We start from the raw sequence: 26,624 nt of genomic DNA, 5'->3' as shown, positions 1-26,624 counted from the left end.
AACAGTCAGTGCTCTTAACCGCTGAGCCATCTCTCCAGCCCAAGAATACTGAGTTTATGTCAGGTGTGGTGGCACTCAAGAGGCAAAGGAAGACAGATCTCTTGAGTTAGAGGCCAGCTTGGTCTACATAAGGAGTTCAGGGAGAGCCAGGGTTACAAGAGAAACCCTGTCGTGAAAAATTGTAAAACAAAAACACCCGCCCCCCAAAAAAACCCCAAGCTTAAAACCATAGAACCATTTTCATCTCTTATCAGTTATGTGACAAACTACAAAACGGTGCTTGAGGAAATAAAACACACATTCCTCTTATTATACAGGATAAAGCAGGAGACTGAGCTGAAGTTGAAGCAGGGGAGACGGAGATGCTCGTCTCTGACTGGACAGTATGTGTGAGTACATGCCCACCTATTTGAGAAGGAAATACAAAACTGTTGATGCAATACAAGGCTCTTTTTTTCTAGAATAATCCCAGCCTTTGAAAGCATTAAATTAAAGAGAGTGAATTACTAAAGAGAATACAGATAAGGAGTCAGATAAGGCTGTGAAGTCTCAGATCTCTTATTCGGTGTACTGACTTGACAGACAGCTCCCCTCCATTTCCTTGAGTAGTATCTATAGGACCTCAAACCATTGAACAGTGGTTTGAGGAATAAAGAATGAGACAGACACAAGTCCGTACTCAAGATTCTGAGGCAAGAGACCTGAGAGTTTGAGGCCACCCTGGGCTAGTTTATATAAATACAGCCTGTATTTATATTGTTCATCAGAACATAAAAAGTTCCTTTTATTAGGCTTCTTTATTAGGCCTTGATTATTTTAGTTAAGAGGTGTTATTTGTGTAGCCTTGGCTGTCCAGGAACTCTGTAGACCAGCCTGGACTTGAACTCACAGAGATTCCCCTGCCTCTGCCTCCCAAGTGCTGGGATTAAAGGTGTGTGCCACCAACGCCCAGCCTGGAAAATTCTTAAAAGTAACAGAAACTGCTGGTCAATCTCTGCAGATGGTTGAGAGAACTTTGCTAGCAGTAGGACATTTTCCAACATTTAGGAAGAAGGAAAAAGAAACACTACCTTAAGGCCCTGAAAGAAACGAGTAATGCAAGACAAAAGAAGAACTGCAGAACTCTACTGGGGCCATCAATAATTTCTTCAGAGACAGAACAGGAACAAAACAGTGGCAGGAAAAGGCATGGGATAGGGTCTATGACAGCAGAAAGCTCTGCAACAAGCTCATAGTTACTGTCAACACTTGTAACTTCTGGGGTTTATCTGATATCCTTAATGCCAGGGCTAGCCTGAATTTGCTGGCATTGAACCCCTGTTCTATCTTCCTGCTTCCAACTCCAGAGGAACATACCACCATGCCTGGCTTTACAAAGACTACAAGCATAAAAGAAGAGTGATCTTCTTGCCTCTATATCCTACACTTATTTTCTGGGAACTGGGTCTCCAAATGTGTCACCTCTAACCGAGTCAACAAATGATCCACTTACCACTGTCAGAGGAGTCTTCTTTTTTAGAACGCATCTTTCTTTTTCTTCCTCGTTTGCTCTTTTTAGTCTCTCCTCCATTTTCCCCTTCCACACCATCTGGACCAGCACAATTATCAGCATGTCTTGCCATTGTATTCTGACAAAAGGAACAAACCTTGTTTCACACTACTAAAAGAGCTAAGTTCAGGCTGGAACTTTAATTAAATAAAAACAAACTTTAAGGAATCCATAAAGTCCCAAAGGACTGATAACTATATTGAACATACTCCTCCTCCCCCATTGAGGGGAGATGGGACAGCATCTGGAGCAATTAAGAGAAGGGGAAAGAGACTGAGAGAGGAAGGGAGTGAAGGAAGCATCTGTCAGAAGATAAGGCTGGGCCCCTGGGGATAGGGGAAAGCTTAGTGGCTTAGTGCTTATAGTCATTGGTGGGGGAAGGGGCATTGTCAGTCAGCTGGCCAGTCCTTACTTGGCTAAACAACACAGAAAGGAGACTCAAACTAGCTAGGGATAAAATGGAATGCAGATTTCAATCTACCCAAGGAAATGCCTTTTAATCACTAGCCTACTCAAATATATTGCAGTCCCTACCAATAGAAGGCAGAAGAGCTTGGGATAGGGATGAATAACTCTTTCCAAATGGCAAAGCATCTCTACATTTATAACTATAGTGGCAAAAACAGCATTCTGGAATGGCAGATCAAGAACGTGTTATTAAGAACCACAATGGGAAAACTGATCCTTACCCGGCGAGTGAATGTTTTCCCACACTTGGAACAGACAAAGGCTGCAGGGACAAAGTTGGGGTCGTGATAACGCTTGAAGTGCATGTCAAGGAGCTGTTTCTGGCGGAAGGTCTTGTCGCAGTGACTGCAGGCATAAGGCTTCTCGCCCGTGTGAGTGCGCTTGTGCATGATCATGTGCCTCTCCTGAAAACAGAACTGCTTGTCAGAAAGGCCTCAGATGGTCACAGAGCTGCTACTCCAGCTGCCATAGGCCTTTCATCTTCAAGGAGTTAACACCATTTGTCATAATGGTGACAGCCTATTCACAGGGATGCAGAACTGCTGCCCTAAATGCTGCTCACCTGTTTGGCTGCTTTTCTAACTTCCCTTGAAGAGACATTACAGGGCTAGATTTCTTTTCCTTCTCAAGTCTTAGACTTAATATCCATGGAGATATTTGGTTTGTTTTTTCCCCAGACATGGTCTCATGTAGTCCAGGCTGGATTCTAATTCACAATGTAGTGAAGAATAACTTTAATTGTCTCCTGACTCTCCCAAGTGCTGAGATTATAGATGAGTGCCACCACACCCAGCAAAAAGCACCTACATAAAAGTTTTAAACATTTTACAATATTGGGGATATTACTAGCAACTTAGCCACATATCCCCTTTTCAAGAAAGAAGCTGATGGTGTGCCTTAAGATATCAACTGTGATGCAAAGTGCATTAAATGGAGACACAGATCCAACTAAGTGACAAAGAATAGCATCTCTGATTTTGGTAGTATTCCTTATACTCATCTGCAGGAAGGGCTTTAATCCCAGCACTCAGGAGGCAGAGGCAGGTAGATTTCTGTAAACTCGAGGCCAGCTTGGTCTACAAAGCAAGTTCCAGGACACAGAGAAAGCCTGTCTTGAAAAAAACAAACAAACAAACAAATAAAAACAAAACAATGCCCCCACCCTCCAGAAACAACACACACACACACACACACACACACACACACACACACACACACACACACACACACACACACACACACACACCAAACAACCAACCAACTAACTACAACAAAACTAGATAGGCTAAGCCTTTTGATAGTACCTTACATGGACAGAATACCAATGCTTTCTAAGATAGCACCTACCTGTCTACAAGCATAATCACACTGGTCACACTTGAAGCGCTTCTCGTTTTTATGTGATTTTTGATGCTGGATGAGAGCATAGCGCTCATGAAACACAGCATCACAGTAGCGACATTTTTTGCCCTGCTCAATATAGGAATGCTGCTTTCGCAAGTGGACACCTGTAAATAAAATATAAAGCCAATTTGAACTTGTACAAACACAAATTAATATTTCAAAAACTTGCTCCACAGCCTAAGAACATGAGATCAGAAGTAAAACACTTGCATAGCAGGTGTGAGACCCTGGGCTCAGTCCCTACCTCCCTTCCCTATCTCTAATCCACCAATAACAACAGGTGGAGAGACCAGTGGGTGGAAGATGGAAACCTGAACAAAGAGGACGATATTAGACATGGAGGCCAGGAAGGGAGATCAATAGGAATTAACTGACAAAGAGAAAAGTGGATGCTGCAGATGACACCAAATGGCACAGCCATTTACAGAGATGAGAATGGTGGAAAGAGGGAAAGCTGTGTTTATTCTGGCAGGGGAGTATAAGTCATTTTAGAACTACACTGAATTTGAAACAATGACATTAACACACAGAAAGAGAACTCAAGATGATCCTATGTGTAAGCATGGTTACATTCCTACAGATGAATTCTCCCTCTGTGTAATTCTGGCTTATCTATATACAAGAATAGTTACCACCAAACCAGTAAAGTACTCCCATTACTGAGAGAATGTATAAATACTCTTAAAAACCAGAAGGAAACTGACCTTAATCTGAAACATATGTTACTTTCTGAACATTTAGGGGATGAAAGCTACTATTACGGGTATACTGGTTCCCATTTAACTTATGTGTAATCTATATTCAGGATATATTATCTTGTAGTGAGACTCCAATAGAGAGAAGATATTGGGGGGAGGGAGCTAAGCAATGATTTCATTAATTAGTAAACTGTTCACAGACACAAAAGTTTGAGTTTAAGGTGAAGTCTTTATACTTTTATTTTCATTAGTTCTTTATTTGCCTCTAGTAAATCTACTTACCCAAATCACTTTTTCGGGCTATGACAGTGTCACAGTGGGGACAATGAAATTTGGCCACATTTTCTGTGTGCTTCTGTAAAATGTGCATCTTCATGGTACCACTCTGGGTAAACCGAGCATGACAAATATAACATTCATATGGTTTTTCCCCTTAAAAGGAAATACAGAATGAACACATTAAATGAATAAATATTACGGCTTAGGTGGTGAGTAGCTGAGTGGCAGACATATATGTTAGGCCACACAGAATCTAAGGCCTTACTTAAGGTAAGGAAGGTGTAACTGTTCAGAATTAGCAAACCCTATACATTTGCTCTACTCAGCTCTCTACATACATAGCCTTCCATTTTATGATCACAGTCCCATCCCCCCTCCCCTGCCCCGACAGGGTTTCTCTGTATTGTTTTGGAGCCTGTCCTGGAACTTGATTTTTAGACCAGGCTGGCCTCTGCCTCCCAAGTGCTGGGATTAAAGGCATGCGCCACCAAGGCCCAGCAGGATCACAGTTCTTATGGCAAAGCTTACCTGGGGGGGAGGGCGCTATAATATAAATTTTTAGAAGCAGGGTCTTGTCTTGTAGCCTAGAACTGTCTCTGGCACTAGAGATCCCCTCAGCCCGAGTGTGAAGATTATAGGCTTGTGCTATCATACTTAGCATAAGATTTTCTGTTTTCAAAATGATAGTACTCAGGCAGAGTCAATTAGGTTAGATAATCTATCCAGGCATATTTTACTTTTTGAGACAAGGACTCACTATGTAGCCCTGGCTAGTCTGGAATTTGCCATGTAGACCAAGCTGTCCTCAATTCATATAAAATATCTGCCTGCCTTTGCTGGGATTAAAAGTGTATGCCACCACACCCAGCTTATATGTTTAAATACTAGATTTTAATTTCATTTGATATCTTCATTAAAAGAACCATTTTAAGTTATAAAAAGACACAAATTGAATAAAATTATTCTCCGGTATATTTTTAGAACCATCCTTTCTGAGTCCTTTTTTGTCTTTACAGACAGGGTTTCTCTGTGTAGCCCTGGTTATCCTTAAACTAGCTCTGTAGACCAGGCTGGCCTCAAACTCACAGAGATCTGCCTGCCTCTGCCTCCCGAGTGTTGGGATTAAAGGTGTGTACCACCACCACCTGGCTCTTTTTGATATTTTCTCTGTGTAACAATCCTAGCTGTCCTGGAACACACTCTGTACACCAGGATGGCCTAGAACTCAGAGATCACCTGCCTCTGCCTCCCAAGTGCTGGGTTTAAAGGCGAGCACCGTCACCACCCAGTACCAGAGCTTTTCTTAACAGCCTTCCTTCCCTTCAGTCAAGCCCTGGGTGCATGTGGCAGTTTACAGGATCACTGAGGAGCAGCTCATAGTACCGAGACAGGAGGAGTCCTACCTGAATGGGTTCTCATGTGCCTTTTCAGCTTGTATGTGTCCCTGCTGGCATAACTGCACAAACTGCACTGGAACGGGCGCTCTCCAGTATGAGAGCGGATGTGTCGTTTTAATTTGCTGACCTGAAACATGAAAGCAACCGAACCTCTTATACTTCTGTTAACATGGACTGTAATATGAACTCTATATGGTTTAGGCACAAAATTCTTAGTTTTGGGGTACTAAAGTTAGAAAACTCTAAAAGATAGTGTTTCTTCATTGTAGCCTTTGCTGTACCTCAGCAATATTACAACCCAACTAGAAGGGGATAAACAGGTAGGACATAGATCAGGCAAAATTGTCTTCACTCATAATTGAGTTGGGATATAAGGTACACATGGTATACTATATAGTTTTTACTTCATAACTGTGTCGTGTCCTCCCCCCCCCCCCCCCCCCCCCCCCCCCCCCCCCGCGGTGGTCCTGAAGATTGAACACAGGGATTTGTATTAGACAAGTGCTCTCTTATCCCTCACCCTCTTTCCTCTCATTAATACATTAGTATTTCCTAGACAGGCTGAGATCCAAGAGTCTTTCACTTCTCTTCCTTGCCATTGGCCATGCTTTCTGTCTCTCGGTAAACACCCTACATCAAATTATGAGTTTCAAATTTGACTCTAAGAAGCACTTTGAGCATTCATAATTAATGTCTATCTGAATTTTTTAGAAAAAGTTTTCTGATTTTAAGAGAAAACCCTTCCACACCCATGAGAATTACACATTAAATTTTCACATTTGCTCAATGGTCAAGTAACTGTCTTAGCTGAATTGCTTCATCTCTTTCTCCGCCTCTAGCTGCCATACCCATGGCTTCTTACATGCTAGGTGATGTTCTAACACTCACCTTAAAACCCCCACCTGATTACACATACTCTCACAATATTCAACAGCACACAACTCTCGTTAAATTTCAAATTTTTCTTAACTCGTCACTCACATTTTATTCTGATGGTAAAATTTGAGTCACATTGAATCTTTATTTATTCATGCCCTCTGAAAAAAATTTGTAACCTCTTCTAAAGATATCACAGAAACAGTTTTTTTTTTTTTTTTGTAACTTAGCTTAAGTCATTTCACCACTACCAGAATTAGAAGCACCTCAAAGTTTCATAGTTCTTACTATTCTTACTATTCCCAATTGAAAGTAAATTAAAAAATGCTCAGAGGTCTGAAACTATTATTACTTCTCTTTTTAAACAGTGCTGAGGACTGAACACAGGGTCTGGTACTCTACCACTGAACTACATCCACACCAAGTCCCCCAAATTAAGAATTGACAAGCAGCAATTAGCAAATCCAACACTGATTTCATGTGATGGGTCACAGTAAAAATACAGGTACACTGTAAGTAACTACATAAAATTATCTCCAGTTTGTGTGCACAATCTTATGCTTAGACTTCAGTCCCTTTGCCAAGATGTCAGTACATTTATGCAAATAGTCTAAACTCCAAAACAAGGGGGCGGGGGGCTGGAGAGACAGCTCAGTAGTTTAGAGTGTGTACCACTCTTCTAAGGACCCACACTAAGTTCATAGCAACTCACAACCAAAACTCTGTAACTCCAGCTACAAGGGATCCAAACTTCTTCTGGCCCCAGCACTCCTGTGTACCAAATCACCACATACACATACATATATAGTTAGAAAAAAAAATAAATCTTAACCCCCTGCCAACCACAAAAACCCCCACAAAGCCTGGGGAAATGCTTGAAGCACCTTTCATGACAAGCATCACTGATAAGGGATACACAACTTGTACACTGGCATAACATGTTGCAGTGTGTTCAACCAATGGTTCATGCACAGAATTTTTTACTTTTGTATACTTCTTTATCTGGTCTCTCTCCACTGAATTCTCCCTATTCTAAGGTCTTCAGTTAATACTAGTTGATATTCTCTAAGGTTTAAAAAAAGAATTTGTGCTGGGCGTTGGTGGTGCACGTTTTTAATCCCAGCACTCAGGGAGCAGAGGCAGGAGGATCTCAAGGCCAGCCTGGTCTCCAGAGCGAGTACCAGGATAGGCTCCAAAAGCTACACAGAGAAACCCTGTCTCGAAAAACCAAAAAACAAACAAACAAACAAACAAAAAAAAAAACAAAAAAAAGAAAAAAAAAGAAAAAAAAGGAAAAAGAATTTGATTTGTAAGAGATAACATTTTGAGGGATTAGCAAAAAACGATCCAGTGGGTAAATGCACTTGTTGGTGACCTGAGTTTTATCTTCAAGATCCACATGGTTGAAGGAAAAAAACTGATTGAGTGGCAGGAATGCCCGACTCCCAGTAATAATAATATTAAAAAAAAAAAAAAAAAAAAAGGAAAGAATAACAAACAAAAGCCCAAACAGCTGGGTATGGAGGAATAGGCCTTTAATCCCGACACTCAGGAGGCAGGGGCAGGAAGATTTCTCTTGAGTTACAGACCAGCCTGGTCTATATTGACCCTGTGTCAAATAATTAAAAACAATAATTTTGTCTTCTTATAATATATATCATACTTATTTTCTTCAATAAGCTGTAATAAAGATCCTAGATTTTTTTTTAAGAGAGGGTCTCAATCTATACCCAAGACTAGCTTAAAACTTGCAGTAATCTACCTCCCCTTAACCTCCTCAGTGCTGGAATTACAGGCATGATGGATCACTTCAGTGATTCAGAGTTAATTAACATGGATTTACTCTGGCTTTTCCCTAGTCTTGTTAGGACTTCACACAGTGATGAGAATTGAATTTTATTGTCCCTTTTCCAGCTACCTATAAAGAAATACAGACTACTGAAATAGTCTTGTTTTGGATATACTTAACAACAACTTATTTTTTTCAATATAATACTAGATTTGGTTGCACACCATCCCCCCCATTTTGGTAGCATCCTTATCCAGTTTGAGTAGTAGGGTAGACTCAAATAATGAAGTCAATAATGGTTCCTACCTTCCTTTTTTCTCTAAGTGATGGGAATCAAATTCAGAGCCTCATGAATGCTGGGGCTTGGCAAGCACTGTACCACTGATCTATAGCTCCAACCTCAAACCTTCCATCATTGCAATTATTAAAACAGAGTCTTAACTATATTCCAGTATGCTTCAAACTCAATACCCAGTCCAAGTAATGCCAAACTCATAATTCTCAGCTACCCAATGCTAGAATTAAAGGGATACACACCAAATCTTCCATTTTTAAATGAGTAGTTATTTCTTCAATGCATAAGAGCATTTTCTTGTACTAATATATGGAATTTTTTGTTTTTTGACATAGGGTCTCTCTATATAACCCTGGCTGTCCTGGTTCTCACTACGTAGACCAGGCTGTCCTTAATCTACCTGCCTCTGCCTCCCAAGTGCTTGGATTGAAGAAGTATACTAACATACCTAGCCCTAAAATTGGTATTCATTCATTCTTTTTTTTTTTGGTTTTTCGAGACAGGGTTTCTCTGTGTAGCTGAAATTGGTATTCTTATATACACACACAAAAAAAGTCTAAGAAATCTCTTTCTCAAAAAAAAAAAAAAAAAAAAGAAAAAAGGGGGCTGGAGAGATGGCTCAGAGGTTAAGAGCACCGACTGCTCTTCCAGGTTCTGAGTTCAATTCCCAGCAACCACATGGTGGCTCACAACCATCTGTTATGAGATTTGGTGCCCTCTTCTGGTGTGCAGATATACATGGAAGCAGAATGTTGTATACATAATAAATAAATAAAATCTTAAAAAAAAAAAAAACCGTGGTAATGCTAACATATCCAAAACAGCTTCTTTAAAAAAAAGAAAAAAAAAAAAAACAAAAGAAAAAAAAAAAAACTAGACACTCACTTCTACACTGGCATAGTCACACATGGAACACTTAAATGGCTTCTCGTGGGTGTGTTTATAACGACGATGCCGCACCAATTCTCCACTGGTCACAAAGGCCATGTCGCAGTCTGGGCACTTGTGAGGACGAGTACCTAAAGGAAGAAAGAATTAAGGGCACAGTAAATGACAGGGTTCAATGTGTGACTCAAAGCTGTTGCATAAGCTGTACAAGCTACAGGAAGGCCTGAATGAATTTTTAGCATTAGCCTGTAGCATGTGAGGACACATGCTAAACTTTAGTTTCTACTATTTTTTTTTTAAGATTTTATTTATTATGTATAAAACATTCTGCTTCCATGTCTATCTGCACACCAGAAGATGGCACCAGATCTCATAGTGGATGGCTGTGAGCCACCATGTGGTTGCTGGGAATTGAACTCTGAAGAGCAGTCAGTGCTTTTAACCTCTGAGCCATCTCTCCAGCCCTAGTTTCTGCTATTTTATTGAATAGAAAAATCCTTCCTAGCCAGGCAGTGACGGTGCACGCCTTCAATGCCAGCACTTTGGAGGCAGAGGCATATGGATCTCTGAGTTGGAGGCCAGCCTGGTCTACAGAGTGAACTCCAGAATAGCCAGGGCCATACAGACAAATCTTAACTTGAAAAATGAAAAGGGGAAAAAAAAAAGAATGTATTTAGGAAAAAAAAAATCACAATGCCAAGTACTAGACCAGACACCTGCCAAAATGATTTTCTTTGTTCTTTCTTTCTCTTTTAAAGATGGGGTCTCAATACATAATTTTATAACCCAGGCCTTGAACTCTTTTTTTAAAGATTTATTTATTAGGTATACAGTCTTCTGTCTGCATGCCAGCAGAGAGCATCAGATCTCATTCAAGGTGGTTGTGAGCCACCATGTGGTTGCTGGGAATTGAACTCAGGACCTCTGGAAGAGCAGCAGTCAGTGCTTTTAACTACTGAGCCATCTCTCCAGCTCTGGCCTTGAACTCTTAATCCTACTTACTGCTCCAGCCTCCTAAATGCTTAGGTTTACAGTCCCAAAACACCATGCCCAACTCTACAAAACTGACTTTCTAAAAAGATGAAGTATGTCACTGGAAAATAACAGTAACTGAGAAATTGAAAGGAATGCTTATTTCATCAATAAATTTGCTTCTTCAGTACTACTGAGCTGAGAGTGAAGGAACTGTATGAAGTATATATAATCTGGTGGCACAGAAAATAGAAGTTACCAATAGAAGGAAAGCAGCATTCATCTCAGAACAAGGTAATCAAAATAATAACTTTTGTTTTGTACTTAGTGTTATTGAGGAAAGAAAAGAGCTGTCTCTAACAGAAACCAGTATGACAACTGTTGTGGAGCAAGGATGTCCAACAGACTGTACTATATATGACTACCTATGTTCTTCTGCTCAAGGTCCATGTTCACCAAGTCATTTTTCATTTGCTACAACTTTGTAGGCAAGACCACCCCCTAGAAGCTGGGCATGGTGCGTATGTATGCCTTTAATCCCAGCACTAGAGGCAGACTCTCATGGATCTGTCAATTCAAAGCCAGGGTTATGTAGAGAAGTCTATCTAAATCAAACAATCCAAAGAATACCCCCTAGAATGCAATATAAGCACATTTAGAAAATGAAAAGTTTATGTTTCACCATGATGTGGCATGTATTCATTTGACTTTTGCAGTCTTGGTTAACTGGATGAGTAAGTTTTACTAACTCGGTTCTGGATAACCACAGCATGAACTTTTTATTTTTTATTTTTTTTATTTTTTGGTTTTTCAAGACAGGGTTTCTCTGTGGCTTTGGAGGTTTTCCTGGAACTAGCTCTTGTAGACTAGGCGGTCTCGAACTCACAGAGATCCGCCTGCCTCTGCCTCCCGAGTGCTGGGACTAAAGGCGTACACCACCAACGCCCAGCTCAAAATGAACTTTTTAAACCTGAAGTACAGTGCAAGACAGAAATACTCTTGTCAATGTACATATACATTGACAAATCCTATCAAAGGATAATACAGTTTCTTCAAAGTATTTATGTGTAAATGTGTGCTGTAACATGAACAGATGATAGCAAAGAATATCCCAATATATAGCATACTACTTGTGAAACAACAGACAATCCAGTAATTGTCTGATTTATCTGATTTATAAAGCAAGACAACTGACCAATTTATCTGACAACTAATGTATCAAATTAAAACCAAGTCACCATTTAAAAGACAGAGGAATACCTACTCTGAATGAAGTTTAGAATATGGGAAAAATAACCCCAAAAAACTACTCTCCATGAAAAATTGGGTGAGAACTTACAACCAAGTACTTAGGCTAAAAGATAAAGCCTCCAGAAAAGACTTGTCTTAGTTAGGGTTTCTACTGCTATGATAAAACACTATGACCAAAATCAACTTGAGGAAGCAAGGGTTCATTTCAGTTTACAACTCTCAGGTAACATTCCATTGCATAGGAAGTCAAGGCAGGAAATGCTTACCGGATTGCTCCCTCTGGTTTGCTCAGCCTGCTTTCTTATATACCCTATGGTCACCTGGCCTAGGTGTGGTACCACCCACAATGAGCTGAGCCCTACCATTTGAATAATTAAGAGAAGGCCCCACATGGTAGCATAAGGCCAATCTTAATGAAGGCACTTTCTCTTCTCAGGTAACTCTACAGTTTGTGTCAAGTTGACAAAAGCTTGCCAGCATAAGAATCTAAGAGAGGTCTAGTATGTAGTCACTTCACTAGAATCTGGCCATACTCAACATGAAGTTACTATCAGAATAATGAACACCAAGCCAGGTGTTGGTGGCGCACGCCTTTTAATCCCAGCACTCACTTGGGAGGCAGAGGAAGGCAGATCTCTGTGAGTTTGAGGCCAGCCTGGTTTCCAGATTGAGTGCCAGGATAGGCTCCAAAGCTACAGAGAAACCCTGCCTCGAAAAACTAAAAAAAAAACTAAAAAAAAAAAAAAAAAAACAACTGACTAGCATATTATACTTGAACAGATAAATTAATTTCCAGATGATCTTTATACTTTTCTATCTGTAAGTTGTGAATAACTTGCCTGCTCTGAGCTAAAGCAACTAGAAACAAAAAGAAAACCAAAGTTTCAACATAGGTAGGATTTACTCCTATTTTTAGCATTCTTTCTCACTGATTGATGTGGACTTTAGGGTGTAATTTCTTTTTTTTTTTTGTTTTTGGAGACAGGGTTTCTCTGTAGGTTTGGAGACTGTTCTGGAACTCTCTTTGAAGACCAGGCTGGCCTCAAACACACAGAGATCTGCCTGCCTCTGCCTCCCAAGTGCTGGGATTAAAGGGGTGTGCCACCACCTCTTGGCTAGGTTATAATTTCTTGCCACTGTTAAATCATCACCAACACAATGATAAAAAGTCTTCCTGAATTATGTCAAGTAAAACCCACAGATACTATAAGGATGAACAAAAACAGTATTCTTCCATTTCCTCCTGCAGTAATCCTGGATAGTTTAAGAACCATGCTTTAAACCTTTGATCTGCTGTGGCCCCACATTCATATCCAGCACCTGTATGTGTATTAAGGTGATTCCTCAGGAGGGTTACTGTTCTGAATGCTCTGCCACAGAGATGGCACTTATGTGGTCTCTCATCAGTGTGGCTTTTCATGTGACGATCCAAATTTGAACGCCTCGGACACGTGTAACTGCAAAGCTCACACTGGAATGTCTTCTTTACACCTATATGCAAAACAAAACATGTACTTGTTATAGTGGCTCAGTGTTTATATTAATACCAAATTACAATTATATCCTACTAACCTTTTATAATCCATGTCAATCTAAGTAGAAATTAAGTCACAGCATTAGTAGATTCTTCTTTATTACTTACAAAACCAAACCAAAACAAACCAGTATTCAATATGTAAAAACACAAATGAAACCCTTCTTTTGTACTAATCTAAAAGTCCAGGCACCCACTGGATGTTTAAAGGGGGGGGGGGAAGCATTTACTTTAACAAAATAACTTTGTACATAGGCTGTTGCATCCTTTATCCCCAAATGGTTTTAGAAGACCATTACAGATAAAGTCATTTTACCTTTTTTTTTAATTTTTGTTGGCTTTGGAGGCTTCATGTTACCAACCACTTTCTCAGCATTAACCTCAGACAGCAGACCTTCCTGCTGTTCTTCTTCAAAATCATAGACAGACACATCCACATCTTTGCCCTCCTCCGTGTAACGTAGTTTGCTCTTTTTTGTTTTCTTTGATTTTTTGGCTGGTGGCTGATAGTCTGGGTCTTTTTGCCAGCTTGGGTCTTCCTGAGGAGGAAGCTCCCCCTGCTCTAGTGTCTCCACTTCTCCATTGGCCCCCACTTTCACCACCTGAAACCCTTCAGGCAAAGGTAAGGTGTGACATATCATCGGTTCACTTTCTGCAAGGCCCTCTTTAGATACTTCATTCTCATAAGCCCCCTGAAGTTCTTCTACTGAAGTAGTAGCAACAGGTACAGTCACAGGAACAGGTACTTGAACAAGCTGAAGCTCTCCTATGTTAATGGGCTGTTCCTCCATATTTACAACCTGCAAGGTTATGATCTGGGTATCGTCCACTGCAGCCTCTGCTTCAGGAGCCACTGTACCCTCCATTACTTCAGTCTTCATTTGAAGAAGGGTTGGATCCAGCTGTTCCATCATTACCATCTGTACACTGCTGTTGACATCCTGGACCACCTCACCCCCATCTGTCTGGTTCTGGGGCAAGTGGCAAGCGTCTTCTTCCTGGCCCCCTTCCCGACGTCTCTGGTAAGTCTTTCTCTCCTTTCCTTTAATGAAAGTTTCAGACTCCTCCACAATGGCTTCAACTGCCTCACCTTCCATTTCCCCTTCCTTTATTAAGGCAGAACACAAATTGTTATTTAAGTAAGGTTTGCTTAAATAAAAGCATATACATACATTTTAAACTAAAAACTCCTAGGTGAATGAATTAGGCATCCATTAATGGTTGTTCAACAGATATCTGCCTCTCTGATGGAAAAAAAAAATCTACCACCACCATTATAAATCTTGTCAATTGAAACAAAAATCTGAAACTGATCAAGACTCTAGATCATACTCCCAATGTACAGAAAACTGGTAACAGTGGGTGTTAAAATACTAAGAGAAACAATACACTATTAATTTTTGTTTCTTTTCTTTTTCTTTTTTTTTTCTTTTTGGTTGTTTTGAGACAGGGTTTCTCTGTGTGGCTTTGGAGGTTGTCCTGGAACTTGCTCTCTCTGTAGACCAGACTGGCCTCGCCATTCTCGTTTCTTATTAAAATAAATTCTCAACAGAACAAAATGGGAAAATTGAAGCAACAACCAAAAGGCTCAAGTTTTCAACCCAAGGGAACTTAGCCTCTAGTTGGCAAGCTATAGGACTAATTTTTAGTTATTACTGGGATGGGATGTCATTAATGGCATCAGGTGAGCTCATAGAGCACAAGTCAATCTTCTACCACAAAAACTTGCCAGAGCTAGGTATCTCGACTATAAAACTAGCACTTGCACACTCAGAGTTGAGGCTAGAGGAAGAAGTTTCAGACTAACTTGGGCCACACAACGAGAACCAATCACAAACAACAAAGAGACATTGGACACTAGAAACTTCCAAGTATGGACATTTAATTATATTAAAAAAATATCGGTAAAGCTAGTTTAAAACTTACACATCTGGGGCACATTATTAAAAAAATAAATTTCAGTCGGAAGGAAGTTCAAGATAGCTATTGTACAACATACAGAAAATAGTTAATTAACTACTTAAGTGCTCTTACCACAATTAAGTGAGGTAATACATGTTAATCATTTTAATTTAATGTATCCTCAACACAATTCAAATGCTATACACTACACATATATTTATTTTTTCTGCCAATTAAAAATTAATCAAACTGGGCAGTGGTGGTGCACGACTTTAATCCCAGTGCTGTGATTAAAGGCATGTGCCACCACCACCCAACAACAAATTCTACTCTGTCATAATAAGCTTTATTATGTGGGGCTAGAGAGATGGCTCATGAATTTGATTCCAAACACCCACATGAAAGTTGGGCATGCAATGTGTACCTGTAATCACATTGCTGGGGAGGCAGAGACAGGAGGATCCCAGGGGTCACTGGCTAGTCAAACCAAACAGATCTAACTTCCAGGTTCAGTGAGAGACTCTTGTCTCAAAAAATAAGGTGGAAAGCAATCAAGCGCTCTCGTCTGCACACTCACACACACTCTGTCTCTTTCTCAAACCTTGTTTTAAATTCCAGCACCAAATAAAACTGAGAATTGTGTTGCATACCTATAAAAACAGTACTGTTAAAGTCAAAGACCATCCTCAACTACATAATGAGAGAGGACAATCTAGTGTTTTTGATTGTGAAAGATTAGTCTCTTAAATTCTCAACAGCAACACTGGATAGAAGTCACTATTAGACAACTTTATACCCTTGTTGCTCAAAGTATGTCTGAGGACCAACAACATTAGGTTAAATTTTTTTTTTCCCTCGAGACAGGGTTTTTCTCTGTGTAGCTTTAGAGCCTACCCTGGCACTTGCTCTGTAGACCAGGCTGGCCTCAAACTCATGGAGACCCACCTGACTCTGCCTCCCAAGTGCTGGGATTAAAGGTGTGACCCACCAAGGCCTGGCCATTAGGATAATTTTGGTTTTTACTAAAACACAAACTTTAATCCTTTTATCAGGATCTACCACTTAACATTAAGCCATTTCTCTTCCTTTTTGGTTTATTTCAGATAAGGTGTTACTCTGTAGGGAGGCTAGCCTATTTCTGTTTTAGCTTCCAAGGTACTGGGATTACACTATATAGGTCTTACTGGCCTAGACTTGTTAGGTAGACCAGGTTAGCCTGGGGGTCATAGAGATCTGCCAACCTCTGCCTCCTGAGTGCTGGGATTAGGAGTGAGTGCCACCATGCCCAGCTCTACCAGCTCTGCCTCTCTCTTTTTTTCCCCTGAAGAGTTTTCCAGATCATGTAAGCTCCCAAGTTAACATCCCAGCAAACAAGAGTAGTAACACAAATGCTTAGAGTCAAGGAACAGAGAAAAGGCTCTATTTATGTTACAGATAGCATTAAAGAGATAATAATTCCCACGTGGTAAATGTTTAATGGTAGCCCTGCAGAGAGTCACTACATCATCCCAGACTATTTAAATATCTCCAGTAAAAATCTGAAGGAGGAGTCTGTATGGTGGTAGCACACATGTAATCCTACCACTTGGAAGGTGGAGAAGAGATCAAGAGTTCATGGTAAGTCTTGGTTACAGTGAATTGAGGCCAACCTGGGCTACATGACACCCCGTTTATTAAAATAAAATATAATAAACCCGTAAGAAGAAAGCTTTTCTTCTACAAGCTCATCTCCACCCTACCCCCCCAACCCTTGGAAGTTTGTAGCATATAATTTGAAGCACCCCGAAAAATAAACTGTCTCTGCTGTGAATCTGAAAACATTAAACATTGCATTAAGAAGAAGAAAAATCAATCTAAAAGAGGTCAATGAATTGTGCCCAGGTAGAAAAATAACTGGTATAAAGGAATACAAAATGAAAACAATTGTACTACCAAGGAGTTGAGCTGACAGTACTCATCAAAAGAACACAGAGGACTTACAGCCATGGATGTCAGAATCTACTCAAGTCTTAAACAGCTTCTATTTTTACAGAGAAACATCACATAAAAGCAACCAATCTCTCTGACACTACTTAGAAATCTCAGTGCATCTCCTCGAGCAGTGGATTCCTCACGCAGACTAGCTTGCGGCAGAAGTGAATTCCCCCTCTGAATCAATAACTAACCCAGTAGGCTAGCTAAGTAATCCCAGGGGGAATGACCACACTCCTAGCTGTCTTGCCTGTGTTAACAGTTCTAATTCACCCCCTCCTTTCAAATACTTAATTCCTGGTTATTTAAATCTCTCCCCTCTTGCTTGTACCCATCATACCTTCCTAGACTTTATGAAACCTCTTTTGTGGAATGATTCTACTAAAAAAGAGTTTAAAACATTTCTTCTTTTCCTTGACACTACACTTCTTTCTTTCTTTAGCTGCTTCCTGTCCTGGATCTTTTCCCTGGGTCTCTGAGAGCTCTTCCTTCAGCGTCTTGGAGCATATCAAGGTTCTGTAGCCACAGACTTTCAAATCTTGTCCACAGTTTCAAACCTGTATCTGTAATCTGTTTCAGAGCCTAAAGGCTATCTCTCCACACAGACCACTACTTTCTAGACTCAAAGGCGCTGAATAGAGAATAAAGAAAGGAAGACTGTAGTGTTCAATTTATCACTAACCAAGAAAAATTTATTTAGTACAACAGTTTTATTCTGGGGACGGCAGTATCACTATAAAATGATACATTGTTCCTTAGGGGTTTTGTTTTGTTTTTCTTTTAAGACAGTACTTGGAATCGAATCCAGGGCATTGTACCTATGAGAAGCTCTCTACCACCCAGTGATATTCCTATCACTAAAATAATACTCTCAGAACAGATCTTTGTTGTATCTTCTATCATCATGGTAGAAAAGTGAAATAAATTAGCATCCCAGCAACTTCTGGTGAGAAGAGGTAGGAGAAGCTTCCTTCAGATTAAGCAAGCAAGATCTAGACAAGGGCTTAGAAGAAGACTTGGTTCCCAAATATTTTCCTGACTTATTCAGAGTGGATACAGAGACCCAACTCTGAGACCCCAGAATTCTGTCATGACCCCCCCACCTCAAGCAGCCTGCCAGATCAGTCCCCTTTATCCTTCTCTTCTCTTGGCTTTTCTGTCAGCTCTATGCTGTCCAAATATGTCCCATCTTAAACTATTTTACTGTGTGTAGTTTTTGTCATGTATTTTTTGTATGCTCAATTCCACACCTGTTTCCAATCCTCTTCTACCTTTTAGTTCAGCAGTTTGGCTTCCATTCCTTAGAACACCACGGAATTACTCTGAGGCCAGCAATGACAGTTAATGGGTAAATCCAAAGGGGGCTTTCCTGTGCTTATCTGACTTGGCCACCCTGTGGAATTCAATATTCTATCCTAGGCTTTATCCCAGACTTAAGCCAGATCATCTATAAACTGGACAAAAATGAGCCACCAAGTCTTATTCCCCCACAAAACTGCTTCTGCTGAGATTTTCTGGTATTATGCCCTTGGCTTATACTAAAGGAAACATGAGTAAAATTTTATCTGGAGTTAACGCTTACTTAGAAAAGCTCTTATTCAGAAAAGATTCTTTTTTTTTCTTTTGCTGTAAATTATTTTTCAAATTACTTTTATTTTCTGTGTATGGGTATTTTGCCTGCATGTGGCCTGTGTACCATGTGCTGGCACAGACTAGAAAGTGTCAGAACTCCTGTTACAAACAGTTGTGAGCCACCATGTGAGTGCTGGAAATCAAACTCAGAGCCACTGTAAGAGCTGCCTGTGCTCTTCACCAATCTGCTATCTCTCTAGTTTTTTAAAACTTTTTTTTTCATTTTGTGATCTAACTGATCTTGTTACTGTTTTTAGCTGGTTATATCTTGATCAATTTGTTACCAATTTGTTAAATACACATGGTGATTTGAATGAAAATGATGCCCATTGGAAGTAGCTGAATTAGAGTAGGTGTGGCCTTGTTGGGAATGGGCTTTGAGGTTTTAGATGTTCGAACCATATCCGCCATCATGTTGCCAAGCTTCCCACCATGACAATAATGGACTAAGTCTCTGAAGGTGTAAGTCCCAATTAAATGTTTTCCTTACAAGAGTTGCCATGGTCATATGAGTAATGATGCTGGGTCCTCTGCTAGAGGACTGTTTCTTTGGGGTAAAGTTTTCAAAGAGGGTTAATAGGGAGAGGGAAACAAGCTTTTATCTGCTACTCTAATAACACTGACATTACTCTGAAACCCTCTGAAGCCAATTCCCCTTCTCTTCAGAGTATCCCCCTCATGCATCAGACCCATCAATGGCCAATTTGAAGAAGAAGAAAAAAATGTGCATCTCATGTTTATTTTCAAATTACACCCCCCCCCAAGACAGGGTTTCTCTGTGTAGCCCCAGCTGTCTTGAAATTCATCCGTAGACCAGACTGGCCTCAAAATCAAGATATCTACCTGCCTCTGCCTTCTGAGCGTTGGGATTAAAGATGTGTGCCACCACCCCTAGAGCTTGAACATGCCTTTTAATTACCTAAAATTTCTAATAGAAAACCTTAAAGATCCCCCTATAAAAGTGACTTTTCTAATAAATTCCTAGGTTTCTATAAGACTTGGTGACTGATCAAATACAGAAATGAGAGATTTAAGAGCTCTTTAAAGTAACAGGACTGCAGCACACATGTTGTACATGTACATACACTCAGGCACACACACAACAGATTAAATTTTTTTTTTTAAAAGAAACCAGCTGGGGTTAAGAACTCTTGCAGAGGACCTGGGTGCAACTCCCAGGACCCACAAGGCCGCTCACAACTGTCTAAATCCAGTTTCAGGGGACCTGACACTTCCCATGATAAAACATTAATACACATAAAATTAAAAAGAAAGAAACCAGTTGGGTGGTGGTAGCTCAAGCTTTAATCCCAGCACTCGGAAGGCATAGGTACACAGATCTCTGAGTTAGAGGCCAGCCTGGCCTACACAGAGTTCCAGGAAACCTTGTCTCAAAACACAAAACAAACAAAAACCCCAAAACAAAACTCGAATTGGGAGATATAGCTGAGAACCTAGTATGTCTGATGTCCAAGGTTTGATCTCTATTACTGCAAAAGCAAAGTAACAAACAAAACAAGCTGGGAATGTAGCTTGTGTTCATCACACAAGCACAAGGATCTGAGTCTAATTCCCAGAATCTATTCAAAAAGCCAGTAGAAGCACAGCCCTATCATCTCAGTACTGTGAAGGCAGAGAGGCAAGAAGATCTCTCTCTAGGGCCTGTATGCCAGTCAATATAGTTAAATTAGTGAGTTCAAGGTTCATTGAGAGACCCTGACTCAAAAAGTCAAAAGACAAACAACACTGACCTCTACATGCACTTGCACACATAGGTGCATATATGTAAAGGATGGGTCACATGAAAAAAAGAAATGACCTCTTTGGCTAAAACTTGTAGATCATTTTAGTAACTGATTATATACTTTGTAAAATGAGGCTCAAATACTCATGATGAGTTTTAGTCCTAAATACCTGAAGACTACATGAGCTCAGGAGTTTGAAGGCAGCCTGGGCAACACAGATCTCTTAAAACACAAACAGCTGAGTATGATGGTTCAGCCTATACTCACAACACTCAAGAGGATGAGACAAGATCTTAAATTTGATGCCAAACTGGGCTATACACCAAGATTGTATCTAATACACATAATAGAAATCTAATAGAAAAAATTTCATAATGGTTGATGCTTACTGAATCAAGTTCAGACACTGGCTTAGCTCCCAGTTTGTACTGTTTGTTCCCATCCTTGCTATTCATTTAACCTCATCCTTGAGTGTTCCCTGCTAGGCATCTCTACACCAGTGTCTTCTGTCTTGTTCTCTTCTAGCTCAAAACAACTCCAATATCAAAATCTTTTCAACCTCAACTGGCGCAGACTGACTTTATTTTGCTTTACTACATCTGCATCATCCCTCAAACCATTAATTTTAGCTTTTTGTTTTTGTTTTGTTTTTTCGAGACAGGGTTTCTCTGTATTGCTTTGGAGCCTGTCCTGGAACTCACTCTGGAGACCAGACTGGCTTTGAACTCACAGAGATCTGCCTGCCTCTGCCTCCCAAGTGCTGGGATTAAAGGCCACGCCTGGCACAAATCATTAATTTTAAAGGAAGAAATTATGTCTTATTTCTGTAGTCTCTAAAGCAATGGAGACAAAACAATGTTAGGTAAATAACAGATACCCACATATTAGTGTCACTGTCATATGAAATATAACTGGTTTCTTGCACAAGGCAATTGTAGGAAGAGAAAATGGAAAAACAAAATACTATACGCTAAGTGAAAGCCTAACAACATGAATTTATTTTCTTCATTGCACTACTCACAACCTTTCTTTCTTTCTTCCCTCCTATTTTTAGACACAAAGACTATGTGACTCAGGCTGACTTTGGAATTGCTAGCAGATCAGGCTGGCATCAAATGTGCAATCCCCAATTTTTGACTACATAAATTTTATTAATGTATTATCATTTAGGATAATACAGTAAGTGCATTCAACTACTCCTAGAGGAAACTACTCAGATAAGCATGTCATATTAATCACTGCATCATTTAGTCATTTGGAGAAAACACTTATTGTACTTCAAATAATGTTACTGATAATAAGATACTAAAACTGGGTTGGACTGGATATGGTGTCATATCCCTTTAATCCCAGCACTCAGGAGACAGACACAGGCAGATCAATGAGTTCCAGAAGAGCCAGTACTACACAGAGATGCTATGAACAAAAATCAAAACCTGTGCTCGATTCAGCACTAAAATTGGAACGATACAGAGAAGATTAGCATGGTCCCTGCACAAGGATGACATACAAATTCGAGAAGCATTCCATATTTAAAAACAAAAAACAAAAGACAAAAACAAAAACAACAAAAAAACAACCTAAGTTTCATGGTACATGCCTATAATTGTACTTGAAAGGGAGAGATAGGAGCATTATTGAAAATTTGTAAAGTCATCCTGGTCTATTACATAGTGAGTTCCAGACTAGCCAGGAATATGTAATGTAGGAAATAAGGTTTATGTGCTGATGTAAGCACTTAGATGATAGGGGCAGGAAGATCAGGAATTTAAGACTGTCATGGGCTACAGAGCTGGAAGTCAATCTGAGCTTTATAAAATCATGTCTCAAAAGTCCTACATGAACAAATAAATGGGACTGGAAATAAAATAATGCCCAGTGACAAAGTGTCTGCCTACCTACCAAGGGGAGAGGGGTTAACAAGACAGTCTTCATATCTCTAGGAGACAAGTTAGGGTATTTAGCAATTATCTGTCACTGAAACCAGTAGTATATTGAACAATAAGTTTTGGTTTTGTTTGTAAAATATACTCCTGTAGATTGACTTGAACTTATGATTCTTCTGCCTTAGCTTCCTAAATAGCTCAGATTACAAGCCTGTGGTAGCAAACCAGACATAGACCAAAAAAGCCCCAGGTAATCCCAGAGCTCACATAGATGAGTCTGAAGCTAGCCTGCTCTAGATCAACTGGGGCTACCTGGTGAGACCTCGTCTCAAAACTGAGGAGGCCTCAAGTTTAGTATACACTAAACACTGGACTTGATTCTCAGCACTACATAAACCATGCAAAGCGGCTCATGCCTACAACCTCAGCACTTAGGAGATAAGAGGCACAATGATCAGAGCTCAAGATCAGTCTGAGGCTACAAGCGAACCTATTTCAAAAACAGGAGAGGGAAGAGTAGCCCAGGTTTCTAATAGCTTTAAAGAAAAATTTTAAAGCAACAATTATGAAAGTCTAATATGAAGGTCTCCAACAAAGGTCAATATGAACTATCACAGATCAACAGAAGGCAGAGAACAAGGTAAATACTTTGGTTTGCAACTAACTATGTAGATCAGGCTTGAAACTTTTGGAATCTTCTTGCCTCCTGCCAGCTTGGATTACATGTGTGCAATCCAATTTATTTTCCAGATATTAAAAAAAATATACTTATTTTTAATTGTGTATGTGTGTGTGGAAGAGGTGTTTGATTTCCAGGGACTGGAGTTACACTTGTGATCCATATGATATGGTCCAGTATTCCTTTTTTGTCTTTTTCAGGACAGGGTTTTATAGGGTTTTCTTGATGAAATAGCCCTAAAACTTGCTTTGTGGCCCAGGCTGGCCTTAAAACTGAGAGATAAGCCTGCCTGCTCCATGACAAACAACCCCCCCTTTTTTTCTAAAGAGACACCACACTGTGTCTGATAATAAATCTTCTACCTCAGTCTCCAAAAAGTACTAGAATTACAAGTGTGTGCCACCACACCAGTTTCTAAATAAACAAACACTAAATAGCACTCAGAAGGCAGAGGCAGGAGGATCTCTCTGAGTTTAAGGACAGTTTCGTGTACATATCACATTACAAAACAGTCAGGGTTACATAGTAAGTATATTAAAAAAAGAAAAATTTTAAGGGATTGGCTAAAGCACATGGTTCCAGCAACCACATGGTAGCTCACAACCACCTGTAACTCTGGTTCCAAGGGATCCAATGCTCTCTCCTGCCCTCTGTGGGTATAATTATGAAATGTGGCACACAGACACCAATGCAGGGAAAACACCCATATACATAAAACAAAATCTAAATAAATAAACAGAGCTAGGCAGTGGCACATGCCTTTAATCCCAGCACTTGGGAGGCAGAGGCAGGTAGATCTCTGAGTTTGAGGCCAGCCTGGTCTACAGAGTGAGTTCTAGGATGGCCAGGTCTACATAGGGGAACCCTGTCTTGGAAACAAACAAAGACAAAACCAAACAAAAAGTTTAAGCAGCCAAGTGTTATGACATAAACCATATTATTAACACTGTAGACAAAGGAGGACCATTAAAAAACATCCTTGGAGCCAGGAGGTGATGGCACATGTCTTTAATCCCAGCATTCAGGAGGCAGAGGCAGAGGCAGAGGCAGAGGCAGAGGCAGAGGCAGAGGCAGAGGCAGAGGCAGAGGCAGAGGCAGAGGCAGAGGCAGAGGCAGAGGCAGGTGGATCTCTGTGAGTTCAAGGCCAGCCTGGTCTACAGAGTGAATACCAGGACAGGCTTCAAAGCAATACAGAGAAATCCTGTTTTGAAAACAAAACAAAACAAAAAATCCTTGGTCACACACACTGATTTTGATGTTAGCCTAAACTATCTATATAAGACCCTATCTTAAGAAGCTTTAAGAGGTGCTAAAGAGATGACTCAGTGTTTAAAAAGGACATATTGCTATTGCAGAAAATCCATGTTTAGTTCCCAGCACCCAAAATGGTGCTTACAACCTCCTAAAAACTTAGTTCCAGGGGAATCCAGGTACAACACTTCTGACTTCAAAACATACCTCTATATTCATGAGCACATACCCACATGGAGACAGACACACAGACACAAAAATACTCCTTTAGTCAAAAAGATAACTGATGCTTAAAGTTTTAGTAGCTCCCTAGCAATTTAATGACACAAGTGGGACAAAAGTTGCAAGAAAAGAGGGCACAAGCAATAGAGGCAGCCTCTAACCGGTAACACTGTCACTCCCAGATAAGCTTTCTACACAGGGCTCAGTTCTTAGCTTTCTCATCTGACACCAAAACAGTCAAAGAACAAATAGCAGCTCCATAGTAGAATGAGTGCTGAGAAGAAAGGGTAACATGGGCTGGATAGATGGCTCAGCCATTAAAGAGTTTCAAGATCCAGGAAGAGTGGCGCACACCTTTGATCCCAACACTTAGGAGGCAGAGGCAGGTGGACCTCTAGGAGTTTGAGGCCAGCCTGGTCTACATCGTGAATTCCAGGAGAGCCAGAGCCACTTGGTGAGACCTTGTCTCAAAAACCAAAAACAATAAAGACTGCCCCCCTCCCCCGATTAAAAAAAAAAAAAAAGTAATTTCAAGGAGAGGAATTGCTAAAGCTACAATTTTTCTCTCTCTTTTATAAGATGTACTTAGAGTTTATACATATGTATATTTTGCATGTATGTATGTATGTATGTATGTATGTATGTATGTATGTATGTATGCATGCATGCTTTGGTGACCAGGGTGACCAGAGAGGGTCAGATCTCTCAGAACTGGATTTACCTATATTTGTAAGCTGCCATGTGAATGCTGGGAACAAATGCTCTCTGTCTTCCTCAAGAACAGCAAGTGTTCACCTGCTGAGCCTTCTTTCCAGCCCCATAAAGCTAGAAATCCACCTCACGCCTAACCTCAAGATGGTGGTCCTTAAACGGAACCCAGCCCTGCACATGCTAAGCAAGTGCTTAAGAGAAACCTAAAGCTAGACTGTAAAGCACATGCTAGACCCCTGGTTCATTTCCCCAGTACCACAAAAACCAAAAACCTCAAATGTACTATTTTAATCTGGTTTTAAAGGCTCTCTATTAAGGGTAGCCCATTTATTATGCTTATTAAAGATTTGCACAGAGAAAAGAAAAGGCTAGTAGGGAAGTCAACATTAGTGTCACAGTATCAATGGGAGGCTGGTTCCTGAGCAACATTCTCTACAATTCAACACTAGGGTAAAGCAAACTAACACCCTGCTTTTCCTTATTTTCCTAATAATCATTGTGCCAAGAATCACCAGAGCCTCCCTTAACCCTGAGAAGCAGCTAAGAGTCACTATCTTTGGAATAGTTTACCAAGCTTTCATCAATTAGAATATTAAAGAAAGCTGACTCTGGTAAGCTTATCACTAATGATTACACAAGAACACACCCATACCCACGCCCACACCCACACCCACACCCCCACCCACACAGGGTTTATACAGAGTTAATAGGTAACTATGTTTGTGGGGGCAACCAGAAGTGGTTCTTACACATTTTTTTTTTTGGTATCAAAATCACCTGGTGAATTTAAAAAAAAGAGAGATTTTGATTTAGATGTGGGATGGGTAAAACCTTATTTCCTAAGGCCCCCAGGTCATCAGGTATGACAGCACATGTTTATAACCCTAAGCACTAAGGGAAAAGGAGATTGGTCACTTTGATAGACTCCATTCCATGCATTCCAGAAAGGGAACAACTGACTTCACACTATATGTCATATAGAATCTATGTTCCATGACCTGAAAGTTGATCTAAAATATAATATTTTAAATATAGGTTGTTTCCTACTGGGAAGCCTGAAGCCCCCCCCCCCAATGTCATTCCCTTTTGAGACCAGTCTTCACACTGGCCTCACTCACTCACTGAAGCTGGGCAGTGCTGGCACACGCCTTTAATCCCAGAACTTGGGAGCCAGAGGGAGGTGAATCTCTGAGTTTGAGACCAGCCTGGTCTACAAAAGCTAGTT

The 26,624-nt window shown here is 40.3% G+C and overlaps 1 protein-coding gene and 1 pseudogene across 3 annotated transcripts in view; one reads left to right on the top strand and one right to left on the bottom strand.

Moving 5' to 3' along the window:
• Ctcf (CCCTC-binding factor) overlaps positions 1-26,624 on the bottom strand; it is a 41,478-nt gene that overhangs the window by 3,373 nt on the left and 11,481 nt on the right. For 2 of the 3 annotated variants that reach the window (XM_027405839.2, XM_027405840.2), the window contains exons 3-10: positions 13,717-14,506; positions 13,187-13,357; positions 9,641-9,774; positions 5,802-5,922; positions 4,402-4,551; positions 3,365-3,525; positions 2,239-2,421; positions 1,493-1,628 (exon numbers count right to left, since the gene is read on the bottom strand). In XM_027405839.2, coding sequence (XP_027261640.1) covers positions 1,493-1,628; positions 2,239-2,421; positions 3,365-3,525; positions 4,402-4,551; positions 5,802-5,922; positions 9,641-9,774; positions 13,187-13,357; positions 13,717-14,497 — 1,837 coding nt within the window. In that variant the 5' untranslated portion in view covers positions 14,498-14,506. The remainder of the gene's footprint in view (positions 1-1,492; positions 1,629-2,238; positions 2,422-3,364; positions 3,526-4,401; positions 4,552-5,801; positions 5,923-9,640; positions 9,775-13,186; positions 13,358-13,716; positions 14,507-26,624) is intronic. The other variant, XM_035442642.1, reaches the window with a different exon arrangement.
• On the top strand, positions 22,087-22,186 carry LOC113834701 (annotated as a pseudogene).

This window comes from Cricetulus griseus, chromosome 3, assembly GCF_003668045.3.
Source record: "Cricetulus griseus strain 17A/GY chromosome 3, alternate assembly CriGri-PICRH-1.0, whole genome shotgun sequence".
In the NCBI taxonomy this organism is placed as follows: Eukaryota; Metazoa; Chordata; class Mammalia; order Rodentia; family Cricetidae; genus Cricetulus; species Cricetulus griseus.
Note: the sequence above shows the minus strand (reverse complement) of the source record. Positions and strands in the feature narration are given on the sequence as shown.